Here is a 17863-nt window from a genome sequence, read left to right as displayed (position 1 = left end):
TTACAGTACTGTATGAAATAATGAGTCAGTGTCTAATTCAAAAATTCAAATCACTTTATTCATAAAGTTTCATTGTACTCTTAATCAAGTTTAAGACGAACCTAGTTGCTTCTGTGAACACATTGATACTGATTTGGCCTAAGATACACATCCTCTCTTCGAACATCGAGTTCATCCAAACTCTACTCAAACCAAAGTGAGAGCTGTATTCACGCTGATTTCCTTCTGGTGCTCATTCCTTTCTCCAACGACAGTTCAATTAGTTAAAACAGTGGTACATTTACCCAACAACCCAAACACTAGACTCTGTTAAATAAAGCCTATCACAAACTACAGGAGAATTCTTTTGCACTCATTTAAAGGAAATTAAAAAAAAGAGATTAAATTGCCTAAAAAGAATATAAATTAACTGAAAAGCCTCCCGCCGTGGAAGAAGTTGTACTATTGTATTTATTAAAGCTTCTATAGAAAATACTTGGAATGTATAGGAAAGTATTGTACAAAACAGGGCCTTCAGTGTCGCTCCGCCTTTACAGGTTTACAGGTGAAGTCAGTGAAGGAGCCATGACACTGTTCCTAAAAACATTTACACTGTGCTGTGCTATACAGTGAAAAGCTGCAGGGATTGACTGTAATCTGGGAGAGAAGTCTGACACACTGTTAGACATCGCTTTATCATGTTGGAGGGCGTTTTGGTCCAAGCTGAGTGAACCCTTCACAACACTAATGGAATGACTGGTTAAAGAAGCTGAGAGCTAAACATCTAACGTTCCCCCAGATTCACTCATGTTCACATACTGTCAGTTCAGTTCACTTCGAGTCCTCCGTTCCTGTTTGAGCTATCAACGCATCTCCGTCTCTGTTCTCCACGTCCAGGGAGCGCGTCCTCCTCTTCCTTTTACCGCACACCTCCATGCTTTTTTTCCTACTTGCGCAGACGACGTCCTCACTCCAAGCATCATTTCTTGGAAAGGAATTTCATCTTGTTTCCTGTAAAGAGCAACAGGTGTGAATCACCATCCCAAACTCTTCCTTGAGGCATTTTGTATTGTACTTGCAGTATTCGCAGTCCAGTAACTGGTTGATCATTTGATTGAGGCTGTATAATAAATCTCACCTAGACCCTTGAGGAACTTGTTGACTCCTCGCTGCTCGCTCCCAGGTAGCGAGTCAAGATATTCCTGCGCTCTCACCTCAAACAGACCTGAAAAATAAAAGAGCAAGTCAAATAATGCAAGTGAACTGTTTTAAATATACCCATTACACCGACATTTTCCTTAACTTCTGTTTTCAGACAAGTCCCATCAATATTGAGATATAATATTCACGGGAAACCAAAACACATAACGAACCGTGGCCACATTATTGAGCTTTGTAACAGCAGTTGACAAAAAAGAAAAATCTGGAGCTTCTGACCATATTACACAGTCCTCATAATCATACTAAATTACCATGTGGAGTTTGAGACCTCGTGTTGATGGATTTAAAATACCTTCACATCTTTTATCTGTATAATGAAAGTTAGAACATCTACAGTTTCAGGAAATCTAAGCAAAATTCAAACTGTCTTACAAGTCATCAACATTAACATTCCGGGTTATGGGCCAGCTTTAAAGTAATATTCTTTCTTCTAATCTAAAATACTTACTTTGCAAAATTATACATTGAATTTCAATAAAACTTTGATATGAGCAAAAAAGGCACATTTTGTCACATGCACATACAGTAGGTATATTTGCTGCACCAGCACTTCTCCTTTAATGGTTCGAAACTCTACCCGGCTGCTCTCTCTGTAACCAAATCTCAGTACCTTTGAGGCCCTGCCTGCGCAGCTCCCTCTCCTGGATGAAGCCGGTGAACATCTGCGTTTCCATGAAAACCTCCAAGAACCTCCTCAAGCTCTTGGAAGTGACCGCTTTGCGAAAGGGGTCGCGCTGAAAGGACGAGCTGGAGGATGAGGAGGAGGAAGACGAGGGGCTGGGCAAGGTGGGGGAGGAGACGGACTCGTCCTCCCGCTCTGCTCCCCCCATGAAGAGGGAGTAGTGACCCACCATCTCCACGAAGAAACGCACAAAGGCCTCCGACACCACCGTGCCGAGGGAGCTCGAGTCTGGGTGGAGGTAGAGGAGCGAAAAGAAATGAAATAGAGAAGATTAAATCACAGGATACTGATATTTTGTTGTCACCAAAAGCTGGTGGATATTTGCTATAAATTTCCAATTTCGGTTTAAAAGTGTCACTATAATGTTGGGCGTGCTAAAGGATACATGAGTAATTAAAAACCGCTTCCTAACAGCTGCATAAGGTAGCGACACTGAACTCGAAAAAATGCAGAGTGTTCCTGTTGTCTCGTGGCCACACCAAGCAGTGATGTGATGTTGCATTATAGTGTACTTCTACATTATGTACATTTTGGTGTGACATTTTCGATCTACCTACATACCAGAAACATTTCTAGTATGATTTCCATCACTGTTAAATGTTCCTTTTATATGTGCTGGTATAGTAGCCATCCAGTCACATGGAAGCGTCCTGGAAAATAATTCAACTGCCCAAAAAGGATCGGAGGTGCCATGGAATAATGTTTTAATGTGCCACAAAACTATTAAACAGTCACTTATGATTACTTTTAGGTGGCTCAAATGTCTTAAATGTATTTTTACTTAATGTGGCTGGCATCAGCGATCTGCTCAGGGATGATGGAGAGTTGAACTTATAAAAAAAGAAGTTTTGTTTGGCATTCTTCTGAACACACTGTAATGCTACATAACCCAGGTCTTAAGACAACAGACAAAGGCATGTTATTTTTTAAAAATTCAATAACAATTGATGATATAATCTGTCAATGAAGTGTGTTTCTAGTATATCTGTTACTTCTGATATTATGTAATTATGCTGTATAAACAGAGTACATCATAAAGGTGTAATAACTGTGCTGAATCACCATTGGGCAGATCTCCTTTCTCACAGGCCAGCTCCCTCCTCTTATCCAGCACATGCTCGAGAGCCGCCTGCAGTTTGTGGGGAAGAATGGAGTCCTCATCATCCAGCTGTGAAGGGAAACACACAGACGTAAATAGAGTCCACACACTGCAGCGAATAAACACACCGTATTCACAAGACATCTGGTGGAGTCTCAACACGTGTAGCAGACAGATTTTCGCTGTTTTCCTTATGTTTTTATGGTTTCTACCTGTCGTAGGAAGCGGCTGTTGCAGAGGTCGACCACCAGGACCTGAGGGAAGAGCAGAGGAGAGCGATGTCATTTCCTGGAGCTATTGTTCAAAGGAGGTCCATGGGTGCATAATGAACTCATCTCACCTCTTCGATGGGCAGCTCTTTGAGTCGAGGCAGGGAGCTGGAGAGGAGGCCCACTATAAAGGGTGTAGGGGTGCAGACGATATCCAGCATGGAGGGCGGGAGCACGGGGATGTACGTATGCTGCCAGGTGAAGGGGTAGAGTAGAGCCACGACTGCGTGACAACACTGAGACAATGTGCTGCAGAAAGAGAAAAAAAAAGGTCAGTGGTTGACAACTGATTTTAGATGGGCCAGTGAGGTAGTGAGTCAGAAGTGGGCCAGTGAATAGAAGACGTTATCTCAAAGAAAACATAAGGAAAGCCTTAACATAAAGCCCCACAGATACTAATTCGGACTACAAAAAATCCACCATGTCCTCGTCTTGAATTGATTTGGGGTAGTAAATAAAAAAATATGGTTTCTCTGCATCAATCTATAACTATCAGTGATTTCTGTAACGTTGTAATAGTGTGCCATCTTGGCCAGGTCTCCCTTGAAAAAGTGATTTTAATCTTGTTCTGGTTAAATGAAAGTTAAATATATAAAACTATGTTTAGAGACCAAGTGTTCCAGAACAATGTAGTAATATCCTTTATATAATCACGTGTTGAGCGTGACTGATACATCTGATGGCCAATATTATCTGCCTGTGTTAGCCTATCACAGATATATCACATCAGCATATATGTTGTCTGATATATGCTGATTATGATGCAGAAAAACATGCTTGAGGTAATTTATGATTATTAAATTCCATGAAAAGTTTATTGTTTCAGTAATTCACTGATGTCATGATAGACAATAAAGTTTATTGTTAAAGTGCATCTGTTTCATATCTTTGTCAAAAGGGTCTGATAACCACATTTGATGGCTCACTGCAAAATATGTGTGAATATCAGCCAATATATTGATATCAGAATTCTTAACTCTCCAATAATTGGTATTGGCAGCAGCACAAGAAACAACGTTTCAGTCAGGCTCTACCTGTGATTGTACATAGCTCCTTTTCAATACATCACATCAGGTAACATAATGTGTCAGTAGTTACCGCTGCTTCAGTTGGTCCCTAAGTTCCCCATGGTGACTTTCTACAACAGCAAACTTGCTACACACAGGTCAACAGAGGTGTAATATTTGACCAAGTGTGTCAGTCTAATTAAAGGAAAGTGTAAAATACATCATAAAATCTTCCACAAAGCAAAGTGTGTCCTTAAAAGCTGGCTCTTACGGCTGTATACATGGTCTAATCTCTACCACAAGAGGGTGCTAATCAACTCCTCAAGGACGTAACGTCTCCCGCCACACGTTTCTTAATTTGGAACATAATGCTAAAAGTTCATTCCTGTTGCCGCAACAATCCCGCTGTTAGCCTAAGAGGAATGTTAAAGAGCATCTCTTGAGGGAGAGTGATGTAACGCTTATAAAAAAAAAACATACAGCGGCAGCAAACACACTCACCCCAAGCTGTTAATTTAATCTCTCCCGGGTGTGCATCTGCTCACAGTTAATTCATTAAAAAGAATTGATTGACGAGGCCAAGTTTCCACTCCACAGAAGAGCGTGTGCAACAACTCGTAATCTGAGCTCTGGTGAGAAAGGCCTCTTGTACTGCTTATTTTAACAAAAGGTACACGGGCAAACTACATGTTGTATTGAAATTAGATGGGTACAGTTACTGATTCTGCTGAGCCCACATGCTGAACCAGGTGTACCATAACAGTTAAAGGCTTTAAGTGGACTGCGTGGGTGTGATGACGTCATTGTGAACACGTGTTAGCTCTGGAGTCATGCTCTCAAGCCCTTCTATCTGGCTTCCATGACAGTTTTCCAGAGGAGAAGTGATTGTTCCCCAGGCGACTGTATAACACAACAGCATTCCTTCCTCTCACACTCGGTCAGGATCTTCTTTTCCTAAGACTGTTTGTCTCTCTGTCATACTCTTCAAACTCTCTACTCTGGTCTTTTCATCATCATAGCCCTTCCTCTAATAATCCGATTGTGGCAGATTAATCAAATGAGTTAATTAAATTTACCGCAATGACTCCACCCGCCCCAAGATTGAGGTTTTGCAAGGATCGAACATGCGATCTTTAGGTTTTCGGACAGCAGACTAACCACAGCGATCTGTAACAGTATGTGTTGCCGGAGCCCACCTGAGTTTGTCGGCGGTGAAGATGACTCTGCGCTCCAGAAGGAGAGACGCAAACACTCGGAGAAGGAGACGGAGACTCAAGGAGGAGAACAGACACTCAAAGTCCACATGTTCCAGACGGGAATCTGACGGCCTGCACAACTCTATCACCTGTAGGAAAGAGAGAAAGACAACAATGTGGTTATATAATTCCAAACACATATGGAGTTTTCCTTCTCAGAGTGGGGTGAAAAAAAAACCTGCGACTTCAAACGCTGTTTTTCTAAAGTGACACCAGCATCATCTCACCTCTGTCCCAGAGCCAGGCAGGAAGTTCTTGACAGTGATAGTCCTTCCTGGAGCAGGGAAAGGAGCTTCCATTATGCCTCTCATAAAGGGCTGCACCAGAGCAGGAGAGATGGCTCTCCTCTTTTCCACTTCATCCAGAATCTGGGAAACACAGAGAGGGAAGACATTTTAACATCTACAATCACAAATATTTATGTGCACTGTAGATGTGTCAGGCACCTGTAGAGCATTAGATCGTTCTGTCCCAGCTAAAAATGTGAGAGTTTCAATAGATTACACCATTACTTTGCTTGACTTATGTAGCGTTATAAATTTAATTATGTAAACCTCAAGTATGATCTTTTCCTAAACCTATCAAGGCATTCTTGTGCCTAAACCTAACCGAATCACAATGTCTTCATGATGTCAATAACAGTACAAAAGTCCTAATTTGGCATAATATGTGAACTGTGAGCTCATCAAGAGATACACAACTATCCATTAATTGTGATATACTGTGATAAGACGATTATATTCATATTTTCATGTGCCATCATGAATGAATCAAGGCTGGAGTAACTCAATGTAACTGAGACTCTGGACTAACACTTCTTGGGGAAACAGTGGATTTTTCTCCTCACATACTTTTTAAATCTTGCCCTGATTCAGTGGAGACAGTGAAACATTGTCAAAAGTGAGTACAACTAATGGCTAACAGGCTGAATCCATCGTGTGTACTCATCTACACACATATCTACACATCTGTATAGTGTTAGTGTTGTGTGGCTGATCTCATACAGATGAAACATATTTATATGTTCATAAATAACAACAGATATACTTTATTCACCCTGCTATGTCTCAATCTGTATCCTTGAAATCCCTTTTTTTGGCAAAGGCATGAATGCTAAGCACATGGTTCAACATGCTTATAAATCTTAAGCCAAGTATGGGGAACCGTTTCCACTGCAGTAACCACATCAGCTGCAGTTCACATGTGTCTCCATACTGGAAACCAGGACTAGGAGGCTCTGTGGGAAATAGACCGGACGGAGGGCGGGTGGGGCTCTGTGGGCACCGAGGGTGGTACTGCTGTGTACCCGTTTAGTGGGGGTGGGGTTGTATGTACAGTATGCGTTTGTGTAACACAAGGAATTCTGTGCAATGTAATTTACAAAACATGCGTTAATGTGAACTTTGCGCATTTGTGTTTGGTTCACTGTATCTACCTTGGAGAAGAGGTCGAAGCAGCCCAGGCGGCTGACGATGCAGTAGACCTCAGGGAGCCTTCGGCCTTTGCCGCTGGGCTGAGAACAGCCAGCAAGAAAAAGACAGGTTCAAAACACTGGCGAGTCACAAGACTGCTCATCCAAGAACAACCACAGGATTGGACCAGTGGAGCAGAGCAAAGCTTTTGTTACGCAGAGACACTGACAGCACATTTAGGATAAAACATTTGGATTTATTTTTAGCAAGAAAAGTCAAGAAATGTGTCAGAAATAAGTATTGGGAACTTGCAGGAACAGAGGAAATCACATAAGCAAGTTTAGAGTGAACGCTTATCTGTGTTTAAATTGAATTAGGAAAAGCTAGTTGCATACCAGTAACCTCCGACAGTAGCCAAACCGCCTGCTTCCATCCTCACCAGTCAGGACAAACGAGAACGTCTCGCTGGAGATAAAAAAAAAAGAGACTTTTTTTTTGGGATATGCTGGAAAGTGTTAAAATCACACATAAATGACTGTTGTGGAAACAGAGCGCTCTGTTCTGCACTGGACTTTGTGTTTTGGTAAACAGAGGCACGACTCTGTACTTGAGAAGAAAAACCCTCAGGATAGGCTTACTCTGCAAATATTCACACAAAGCCTCCTTAGCTTTCACTGACAAGTATTCATTGACCGATGAGGACCTTCTAGACAGGTAAGAGTGTCAGCCATTTCGGTGATGGTGTGTGTTTGCTGGCCCCTCACCCGTCGAACATTTGCCCGGAGGTAATTATTAGCCGTCACAGTCAGGACACACATCACCGCTTCTCAGAACAATGCGGACGTTGAGTGGCTCAGCTAGGTGGTATTGGGTAATTCGGCCGTTTTAAAACAGCAAAGACAGAGAGGTGCTTTTGTAGTAACAAACCAGGTGTAACGTCCTCAATCCATCCTCTCTCCCTCTAATCATTTGTCACTGCCAGCGCCTAATCGTTCAAGAAAGAACAGTCATCTTACAAGCCACGAGGTCATTTCTATTTTGGGCTGTCAGCTTCTTCTCTAACAAGTGCTTATTAGCGAGGAACACACGCGAGCTATGACCACTCTGCCGGGAAATTCCTCTGTCCCTGTTTTCTTTCACTTTTTTTTTAATGTCCTAAGGGCCTCGGCAGCCGACAGACTTGGACTGACCTGGGGAAATTGTCGACAGGCGCCCAGTCTTTAGCGTCAGGGAAGCAGAACTGAGGGATGACCTTCAGCTGGTCCTCAGCCTCACGCATGAACTTGAAGCTCCTTTCAAGCTGGAAGACAAATGAGACAGAATATATAATATATAATATAATATATATAAATATATTTAACACCACAGAAGATTTCAGATTAGATTGCTGTAGGACTTGAAAGGGCCTGAGACATCTTCACACTGGAAATAAATAATGAGGCACAAAAAGAACCACTTAAAGCACACATGTTGGCCACAACTAAAACAGAATTTTATATTCTTGGATTTTGTTGAATAAACTGAAGTTTTCATTATTCAGTGGTAACGCTGCTCCAAACTGACAAGGCTCCCCTATTTTATGCAAAAAATAAAATAAAATTTCTGTTTTTCTTTCGCCAGAAAAACCCAGACTGGCTCCTGCTAACTAAGATATATATGTTGAATTATCATTGATCTGATATGAAAGCAAAAATGATGTTTCTTTATCAGTAGTGTTTTTTTCTTTCATTTCCAGCACTTCATTTTTTAAATAAGTTGCGTTGGTAACATTTCTATCCTCTTTCACCTTGAGAGGGAACTGCTGTGTGACCTCTGGCAGGTATGGGACTCCAGCCTTGGTCTTGTGGAGCGCAACAACTATGAAATACTCAAAGAGTTTTCTCTCCTGCAGCTCCATCAGATCCCTCTCCAAGGTCCGGTACCGCCCCGTCTGCCTCAGCATGGACTGGACCGACACCAGCCGCTGGCTGTGAGCTGAGAGACGCAGAAACACATTTCATGCAATAAATCCAGTCATGTATGCAGACATACACAAAAGCACAGAGGGTTACCATGAGGCCATGTAAGGATATCATCAGTTCCATCTGTGTGTACTTTTGATGTAAGCTATACAGTGGAACAATGAAGAGAGAGTAAACTAGGATCTGAATCAGTATATGCACACATCCCCCTATCGTGCCTAATTTTTGGAACTAATAACTATTCATATGACTATTTCTTCTCTGTTCTCACCTTGTAGTTTCTCCTCTGTGTCGCTTTCCGACTCGCTGTTCTCGTCCGTCACTAAATCAAGAAACACGAGAATAAAAAAGAGAAACAGATTGTGAGGAGTCCGCTCATAACAATCACAGGAAACTCTGAACACATGGAATTTGCTCTCATTGCTTTCATTCCAGCCACCACCACCACCACCACCACACAACACCACCCAGTCCTCTGAAACATGGGTCAGTTTCAAGCGACCCCTGAAAGTATCCTCGCCCGTAAAATTAAGTGAATATATATGATGAGGTATTATCAGACTTGTAATGTGTGGATAACACTGGAGGACACTGAAAAAGTGCCATATAAGTTGTAGTATGTAGTAAGTTTTTAAAGTACAGAGAACTGTGAAAATGTTAGACAGAATGGCCTCGCGATGTCAGGAAGAATTACTGGCTTCACAGCAGGATCTGCACCTGGAACTGTTTTCACACCAGAAACTAATCTTGTGTTCCTTTGCCCACAACGTGACTTTCCACCAACTTTTATTGAAATCAGTTAACAAGTGTTGGACAGATCCTGCTAACCAACAGAACAAACAAACACAAAAATCCCCACAGCCTCCCTGATGGAGGCGCTGCAGAGGTGGACAAAACAAAGATTCCTACTCTCAGTAAATTCATAGCTGATGTGAAGCAGGTAAAACTGTCTTTTCTTTGGCCTGCTGTCACATGTGAAGCCTCACCTCTCCCTGAGCTGGACTCCGTGGACTGAGACACCCTCTTCATGCGCTTCTTCCCCCTCCGCGCCTCAAAGATGCCGTTGATTTTCAGCACCATCTGCGGGAGGTAAAGGGAAAGAAATGTCCATCTTTGACTCCTTAAACTAATAAACAAAATCTGCCAGCCTCCTACCAAAATCATTCCAATACAGATTCTGGGAGGCCTTCCTCTAGGCACACTTCACACAGGAAATATCCGTCAGAAAAGTTTCCCCTGCCTTGCTCATCCCCAGACGGCAGCATGAGTGGACCAGCTCCGAGCCTCCCCGAGCGGTACGCTGGATCATAAATCACAGACGGAGCAGCGTGAGCTTTGTCAGAGGCCTCTCAGACTCTCATACCTTTGGGATTTTCCTCCGTCTGCGATTGTACGGGTCTCCAGAGAGGCAGGGGGTGTCGTCGGGGCTGCTGGGTGTAGAGGGGGGGCTGATCCTGGAGGGAGAGGAGATGCCAGCATCCCTGCCGGTCTTGCGGAGTTCCAGGAGTTTAAAGCTTCGCCGTTCAGAATTTTGCCTGAAGAAGCCAGGCTTGGTGGAGAGCTGGGGAGGGAAGATGGAGCAAAACGGACAGATTCTTAGCATAGGAGCGCTTCCATTACATCTACTTTGATTTAAAGGCATTCATCAGTGATCAGGTACCTTAGTTGGTGTGTCAGGAACAGGAGATGAGGAGGCAGGGGAAACACACTTGCTTCCCAAACAACTTCTCTCCAGCTCTATATCTTCGTAGGGGTTCTCCTTAGATGGAGGATCTTCAGGAGAAAAAAAAACACTATCTTTTTCAAAACCAGTGAATCAACATCACCTGGATTACACAACAGTCTCTCACAACCTTTCCAAAAAGCAGATGAAGTACACTCTCTGTATCAGTCATGTTTGTTTTGCTACACGATTCCTGGTCCAGATGTGCAGAGAGCTACCAGAGGCAGCAGCGCGCTCGCCCAGCTCGTATTTCACTGGGATAGGATGCTTGTGCACGTCTGATACTAAACGTAACTCTGAGCCTCAGGCCCTCCCCTGCAGATAAGGAGCGAGGAGGGTTTCATTTTTCCAAAACCTGTGTCCCATTTCTCTCCTCGTCTCCGTCTCCCCGTGTGTCTCTCCTCTGCTCTATCAATCCATCCGCCAGATGCGACCTGGAGGAGTCGGAGTAGAAAGGGGGACGTTCAGTTCCCCGCTCCGTCTCCCTCTGAGAAAAACAAGGGATCAGCGTGCTGTTTTTCACATTGCTGGCGGATGAGCACGTCGCACCGATCCCGACGGTGTGTGTTTTGTGTGCGCCGTCAGCTGTGCACGTGTGTGAGCTTGCATCGGTCGGCGCGTGCGTCTGAGTACGTAGCAGTAGTGACGGTTGCCTCCCTCTTAAATGTGAGAACACTATCAGGCATATTGTGTGCTCAGACTGTGTTGACGAGAGCCTGGTTTGCGTGTGAAGGCTGATCACAGGACCACGAGGAGGACACCGCAACCGTTCATCACTGTCCACGTTATCTATATCTCGGCCTCCCTGGGCTGCTTTTTGAGTCAACAGCTATATCGAGTGTGTCAGAGTTACTTCACCCACGGGACACTGCCGAGTGCTTCGCGAACAATGTCTGAGCTTTTTAAAGAACAATACTTCTGTCTGAAAGGAGGAAACTACAAAGTGATACAGAATGAGCTGCGGCATCAGTCAAATATAATTAAACGTAATTTGATTGTTGCGAGCAAGCAGCACTCATTACGCACCAGCCCCTGGAAGGAAAAGCGAAAACACGCTGAAGTGATTGCCAGTAATGGTCCATGGCTCTAAGCCATTCATATGCCCCCTGCTGCACGGTAGCCAACCTCAGCTGCGGCACAACCTCACACAACGCCACTATTGTACGCGTTATGAAATTAAACAGGCTCTAGGTGGGGTTGGCATAACACCGCAGACAATAAGGCAGGAGCGCAGGTCAGGTTTCTGCACATGATTTTTAATAAAAGTGAGGCAGCGTGGCTTTAAATTAAAACTGGGAGCAGAAAAAAAAACAGAGCGGAGTAAAGACAGCTTGGCCTCCTCGTCACCTCTGTGACTGAGCTCTATGAATCACACCGGTATGAGAAATGAAACTAAAAGGTCACGCAGCATATGAAGGGTAGAGAAAATAGGCCAGCGTACTACAGTGAAGTGTTTAACAATGTTTTTTCAGTATATTTGAAGATATAAATCAAATCCTAGGCAACAAATCAAAGCCTAAAAAGTGCAGAACTTTTCACTTGATTTTTTTTTTTTTATGGATGCAGCAGGGGTGTGGAAAAATAAAAGTGGGATTAGTACAACCCCATGCTTGTGAGGAACTGAGCTTTCAAGGATTTCGTCACCATATCATGATACTTTCACCTGTTATCAACTGAGCTGTTTACCTGAGAAATGATCTAAACAGGTGTTCTTGACGGTTCCAAGACATACTTTCGCTGCCCCTGTCCCAACTTGTAAGAGACGTGGCACCAGATTTAAAATAAGTGTATATTTACAAAAATCGAACCAAATACGTTGTCATCTGTTTTTTGCTTTACGCAGCATCCCAACCTTTTTTGAGAGTCGGTGTAGTTTTGTTTACCTATTATGTCCTCGTAGACATTCTCTTCCGATAAAGTGCGTGTTAGGCCCAGTCTGGACTGAGCGTACCAGTCCACCCTGCAGCTGTCTGAAGACGACTGGAGCAGATCTTCAAATTCATAGGACTTCCTGGTGGACAGAGGATTACAAAGATTTAGGAGAGTTGCACGCCAAATACAAAAGAAGAGGAAGGAAGGACTTTTGCCTGATACCTCTGCGCTCATGTCAGCGCAGTTAAAAAATGTCTGATATGCAGGAAAACTGATGTTGCCGTTAGCTGGTTGCCACATCTGAACGATCACATCTGCGTTTCATCACTGCCGTAGATTAAAGGCCGACTGAAAGAAGCGCACGCAAGCATCCGTGGTTGCATGTGTCCCAGCGTGTATACATATACATACACTTATACTAAGTTGTGCCTTTATTAGGAGCAGCTTGCTGCATCCATTACAATCAGTGCAATCAGTTTGCAACGTCCCTGATGTGTACGTCCAGTTAAGAAAAATAAATGACGATGGAGTTAGATAAACACTTTTCTGGCAGAGCTTTAACAAAAACTGGATGTAGTACACTTTACAAAAGTAGGGTTTATTGCAGACTTGCTGCATGCCATTTAATGATCTAATTTGATCATCCACTAAACTAGAGAACTATCTGCCCACGCACAAAAATGCGCACTGCAGCGGACACTCACTGAAAGACAGCCTGGCCAAACAAAGGGCTTGACACAGCACACTTGAGCAGAGTGAGGCCTCCACATATGGTATGGAATGTAACAGATCCAAGCCCAGCTCCAAACAAGAATTCAGACCACTGGAGAGAGCGAACAATAGATGTACTCCAATACTGCAGAGTTCACATTTTTGGGTTTCCCTGCAGAGCTTTGTTTGTTTGACTGCAACCATCTGAATACGAGCGCCCCTCAGAAGACCTCTTGAAAAATTGTACATGTTAATTGCTCTTGCCAGAGTAAGTTAGTCAGACGCTGGAGCAAAACTTTAGACTTGACAAGTAGGCGCATTTCTACATTAAGAAAATTCTAACTCTGCACAATGAATGCCTGATGACTGATCTGTGATAGCCAGAGGCCTTGCGCAATGGTTTTTACTGTCAAGGCTGAAACTCTTGAAAAAAAAAAGCAAAGGACGTCTTTGACATGACTCACACCACTCTGGATGTTGTTCTCCACTGCCAGTAAAGTTTTGGAAAGAGGAATGAGTCGAGTTGATGTGTACATTCCTCAGATCCAACCAGTGAGCTCATTCTTTGAGATATTTAGAAACGGGATGATGTCACTGGTGGTTTTGATTCACAACAGATGTGGGAAAAGTTGTTCGGCTCGGTGTTTAGTTGCTGGTAGGGGGTAAGGGGTTAAAGGATACACAGAGACAACGCTACTTAATTCAAGTCAGCTTTAGGACTTTCAATAAGACACTATGGCTCATATCTAAATGTTTGTCTGTTGGTTGGTTGGTCCACCATTGTTTCACAACAAATGTTGGATTTATTGCTATGAAATTTGGTGCAGCTTGCTCATAAACTTTCATTTAAGCAGAGGTACCTTAAAGTGATTCTTGTAAACTAATCATGGCTGCACATATTCATTTTATATTCTTAATGTCTTACCTGTTACTGCTGTCCCGCGGTTTATCAGCCCAGGGTCTCCTGCAAACTCCAGGTGGTGGGCATGTGGGTAAAGGAGGAGGAGGAATGGAAGGTAGAGGGGGCAAGTTCCTCCTTCCCTTCCCTGAGCCGGGCCCTGAGGCTGGCGTGGTGGGGGGCGTGTGGTGCTGGAAGGTTCTCTGAGGTTTAGGTAGAGGGTTTATAGACGGAGCACCTGGCTCACTGTATACGTTCTCTGGATCCCCTTCCCTCCTCCTCCGTGACCCGCCAGGTCGCGTCACATCAAAGGTCCCAAAAATGGGCTCGTGGCCCTTCTTTTCTGATTCCTCCAGATCCTCCTTTGAAGGAGGGCAGAAGTAATTCCCTGGAAAAGCCAACGAAGGTCTGTCAGGAACCTCCTTTGTTGCCTTCTCCAGTTTCTTAACATGAGTTAAAACACTTTTCTTGTCTTGGGGTTGTTCCGTTGGCTTGGAAGCCCGAAATCCCTTCTCTAGGATTACCTCTTTGTCCTTGTTTGCTGAGCCCTCAGGTGATTTAGGTCTCGAATCCCCCAGCTTTCCAAAATTCTCCTTCCCTGAGTCTTGTCTGTCCCAGCTGACAAACCTCTTGCTATCTGTCCTTTGGACCTCTGAAGCTTTGGATTCCTTTTTCCTCGCTGTCTCACCTTCCTTCTGCGTCGCGCTCAGTGGACATGTCCCTGTAGAAGTTGGCGGGGCAGGCTCCTTTTTACCCTCCCATTGTGAGATCTTATCACGAATGCTGGCACTCTTGGGTCCCGCTGGGCTCTTGTTGTGGTTCACCTTGCTGCACAGCCCGTTCTCCATGTTGGGAGTCCGTGGGTCAGCGTTGGTGGAGGCTCTCCTGTGAGCTAGCATGGTGTCAGGAGGACCCGGGCTGTCGCTCAGGCTAAGTAGGGGGGAGAGGGGACGCTTGGTGGACACAACGTTGTCCTTCCTGTCTCTGTCCCCTGGTGACCCGCAGACCTCTTGGCGCTGGGGCACCCCAGACGACGGAGCCTCCCCGACCTTCAAGCCACAGCACTGCAGCCTAGAAAAGAACAACACACAGAATAAATGAACATAGTCACCTGAGGCTCAAAGACACAAACAAGAAAATCAGGAGTATACCTTTTAATAAGTTTAATCAATCAGCTGTCTGGCAGCACAGATAACACACAACTTAGAGTGCAGTGGCATCTTTACAAATGAATGAATGAAAAAACATTTTGTTATACACCCAAAGGTTCCCAGTTCACATGGTTTTCATGGAACTGCTTAAATTTGAATACATAGGCAACTGAAAAAAGGAGGAAGAGCATTCGAACATAGTAGTAGTGTAATTATATAAAAAGATTAGATTTGAACTAAACATATTGAAGATACAAAACCATCTAAAATTTCACAATAAGCCTTAACAAACATGCTCATACCAAGACAAATGACTTGAAATGTTACTTGTTTGACTTCGTGAAATTAACTTACAAATCAGGTCTCTCTGAAAATGCTTTCTGACAAAAAAAAAATGTTATATAAATGAAACTTCAGGATATACATTATAAAAAACTAGATTACTTGTGTCTTAAATCATCTTAAGGAGCTCATTTAACTTAATATTTAACTAATCCAGACCAAGCAAAGTTAATAATCCAATGCAAATGGTGCCTGACATTATTATTATTCATAATTGGTAAGAAAATATATGATTTCATCATCTAAAAATAAAGTATACCATTTTTCTTGAGACATATTTCATGATTAACTGGATTGGAAGGTCATTTTTAAGTCACAAGATGGGCTGTGGGGAGGGAACAAACGTGAACCCAAACAAACAAACAAAGCAGGCAGAGAGTCTTCTCTTGGTGTGGGGACGGAGCTAACCACCGAGCCACTGCTCCGGCTGATGTGCACTTAATTTAAACCAGATAAACAGAGGGAGAAACTACACTGCACCGTTGTCAACTCTAATAATTTATAGTGTAATTATTTTCGTAAAAAAACCACCAGTTGCAGCCTCCAGTGTACATTGCAAAGTACTGAGCTCCTCATAGCTCTTAAAATTGGCCACACAATGTGAGCACTTACAATTACATCCCAATGGATCTTTGTTTTATGGGGTAAACAAGAATTCTTATTAAAAGAGCTCAGACGTCTGTTTGGTGCCTCTGTTTCAGCTGTGAGTCACTCCTAGAAGATTACTGGGTCATGACTATTTGAACTCTCTGCAGGGGTCAAAGTTTACAAGCTGCACACACGGCTATTTCTGGAGAGAAGATGAAAGTCTACACAGACGAGGGGAGAGGCCGAAGTGTAGACGTGCATCTTTTCTTTTCTACTCCTGACCCTCAAATCTCAGTTTTGGCCCAAAGACCATTCATCAAATGATTGAATTTCCAACAAACAGAGGAAACGTGGCCTTGCTGTGTGACTTCTAGTGACACTGGACGTGAAAACCAACAGTCATGCAATCCAGAGGAAATCTCTGGGGGAAATTACTGCTTCAAGTTTCCTCCGAGACCTCTAACGCAAAAAGAAAAACGTGATGTTGTAACTATGACCAATGAGGAAACCAAATAATTATCTTCCCAAATTGCTTGGGGTTTTATTAGTTTGGCCTCCCTCCCTTCCCCCTTTCTGTGTCTTTTAGTATCCCTCCGTTGAAACAGCAGTTTCTATTAAGCATGAAGCAACAGAGGGGAAAAAACTAGGTCAAAGAGAAAAGCCAAGTAAGGGAGAACAGGAGTAGACAGGGGGGTCGAGTGAAGGAGCTATGAAAAAGTGGAGCAGATGGAGAAGGAAATTAATCGCGTGTGCCCCCCAGTCTAATAAAAACAACACTTGTTTATGATCGAGAGAGAAAGAAAGATAGATATAAAAAGCATGAAAAGCTTGTCTATCAACTGCAGCCAAGGATGGGTGGAGTGTGGAGATGAGGGTCAATGAGGGCGGAAGGAGAGAAAAGGGGTACAAGGGCACAATAGCATCTCTGACCAGCTGAGCTAACACCGGATCAGCGGAGAGGAGAAAGGGGTTGGAAAGGGGCAAGAAGGAATAAAACAGAAATAAACCTAACTTACTTTAAAGATATCAAGTTTTGCCAATTTTCTCTAAGAGAAATGCACTGAGCTTCTGAGCAATATGCCGAACCAAACCCAAAACAACAGACGATTAAGTCTTCTACTAGACAATCCCTCTTATTGGCACAAACCAAAATCCCCTTCATTATAATCTAAATAGAACTAATGAATATTGCAAAGATGACAGAAGGGGCCACAGAGAGTGGTCACGGAGGCATCAGACAGTGGCAGCGGGGGGGCAGTAACAGTATCCAGATGCCAGATGGCCAACTCTGCCCTGCTCTGCTTCTCTGGTCCTGCTATTGTTATACAGCTGACCCTAATGGAAAGGGGCGTTTCAAGCTTGGGTACAGAACTTTGTGATGGTAATGGGAAGATGACAACATGTTGAGAAGAATGTGTAGAGGTATAACGAGTTGAAAGTGAGGGTTAAGTTATGGTTTCACCTTCGCGTCTGACAAAGTGTGTTTTTGGATAACCTGGTAGGTCAAATGGCACTCAACAAGTTCTGCACTCCAGCTATTTAGTATGCCCCCTGCATAAACTCTTGGATTCACAAGAGATAGATATAAAGATGTACGATGCAGGATTGGGCAGTTGCCTTTTCATGTCCGTTCCGTGTTTTGAGTCTGGACATTGTCAGTCTTATTACTAACACATCAAATATAGGCGCTTT

General features: G+C 43.5%; 1 protein-coding gene across 1 annotated transcript in view; it reads right to left on the bottom strand.

The window, feature by feature from the left end:
• Nucleotides 1-31: 31 nt before the first annotated feature.
• Nucleotides 32-17863, bottom strand: part of si:dkey-82f1.1 (DENN domain-containing protein 2A) — a 35703-nt gene continuing 17871 nt past the window's right edge. The window contains exons 3-20 of the mRNA XM_037107996.1: nt 14118-15161; nt 12493-12620; nt 10547-10659; nt 10250-10447; nt 9873-9966; nt 9158-9208; nt 8712-8899; nt 8116-8225; nt 7321-7390; nt 6949-7026; nt 5741-5881; nt 5454-5602; nt 3322-3499; nt 3194-3235; nt 2945-3050; nt 1811-2110; nt 1118-1204; nt 32-990 (exon numbers count right to left, since the gene is read on the bottom strand). Of these exons, the coding sequence (XP_036963891.1) occupies nt 959-990; nt 1118-1204; nt 1811-2110; nt 2945-3050; nt 3194-3235; nt 3322-3499; nt 5454-5602; nt 5741-5881; nt 6949-7026; nt 7321-7390; nt 8116-8225; nt 8712-8899; nt 9158-9208; nt 9873-9966; nt 10250-10447; nt 10547-10659; nt 12493-12620; nt 14118-15161 (3109 nt within the window). The 3' untranslated portion in view covers nt 32-958. The remainder of the gene's footprint in view (nt 991-1117; nt 1205-1810; nt 2111-2944; nt 3051-3193; nt 3236-3321; nt 3500-5453; nt 5603-5740; nt 5882-6948; nt 7027-7320; nt 7391-8115; nt 8226-8711; nt 8900-9157; nt 9209-9872; nt 9967-10249; nt 10448-10546; nt 10660-12492; nt 12621-14117; nt 15162-17863) is intronic.

Source organism: Acanthopagrus latus, chromosome 8 (genome assembly GCF_904848185.1).
Source record: "Acanthopagrus latus isolate v.2019 chromosome 8, fAcaLat1.1, whole genome shotgun sequence".
NCBI lineage: Eukaryota > Metazoa > Chordata > Actinopteri > Spariformes > Sparidae > Acanthopagrus > Acanthopagrus latus.
Note: the sequence above shows the minus strand (reverse complement) of the source record. Positions and strands in the feature narration are given on the sequence as shown.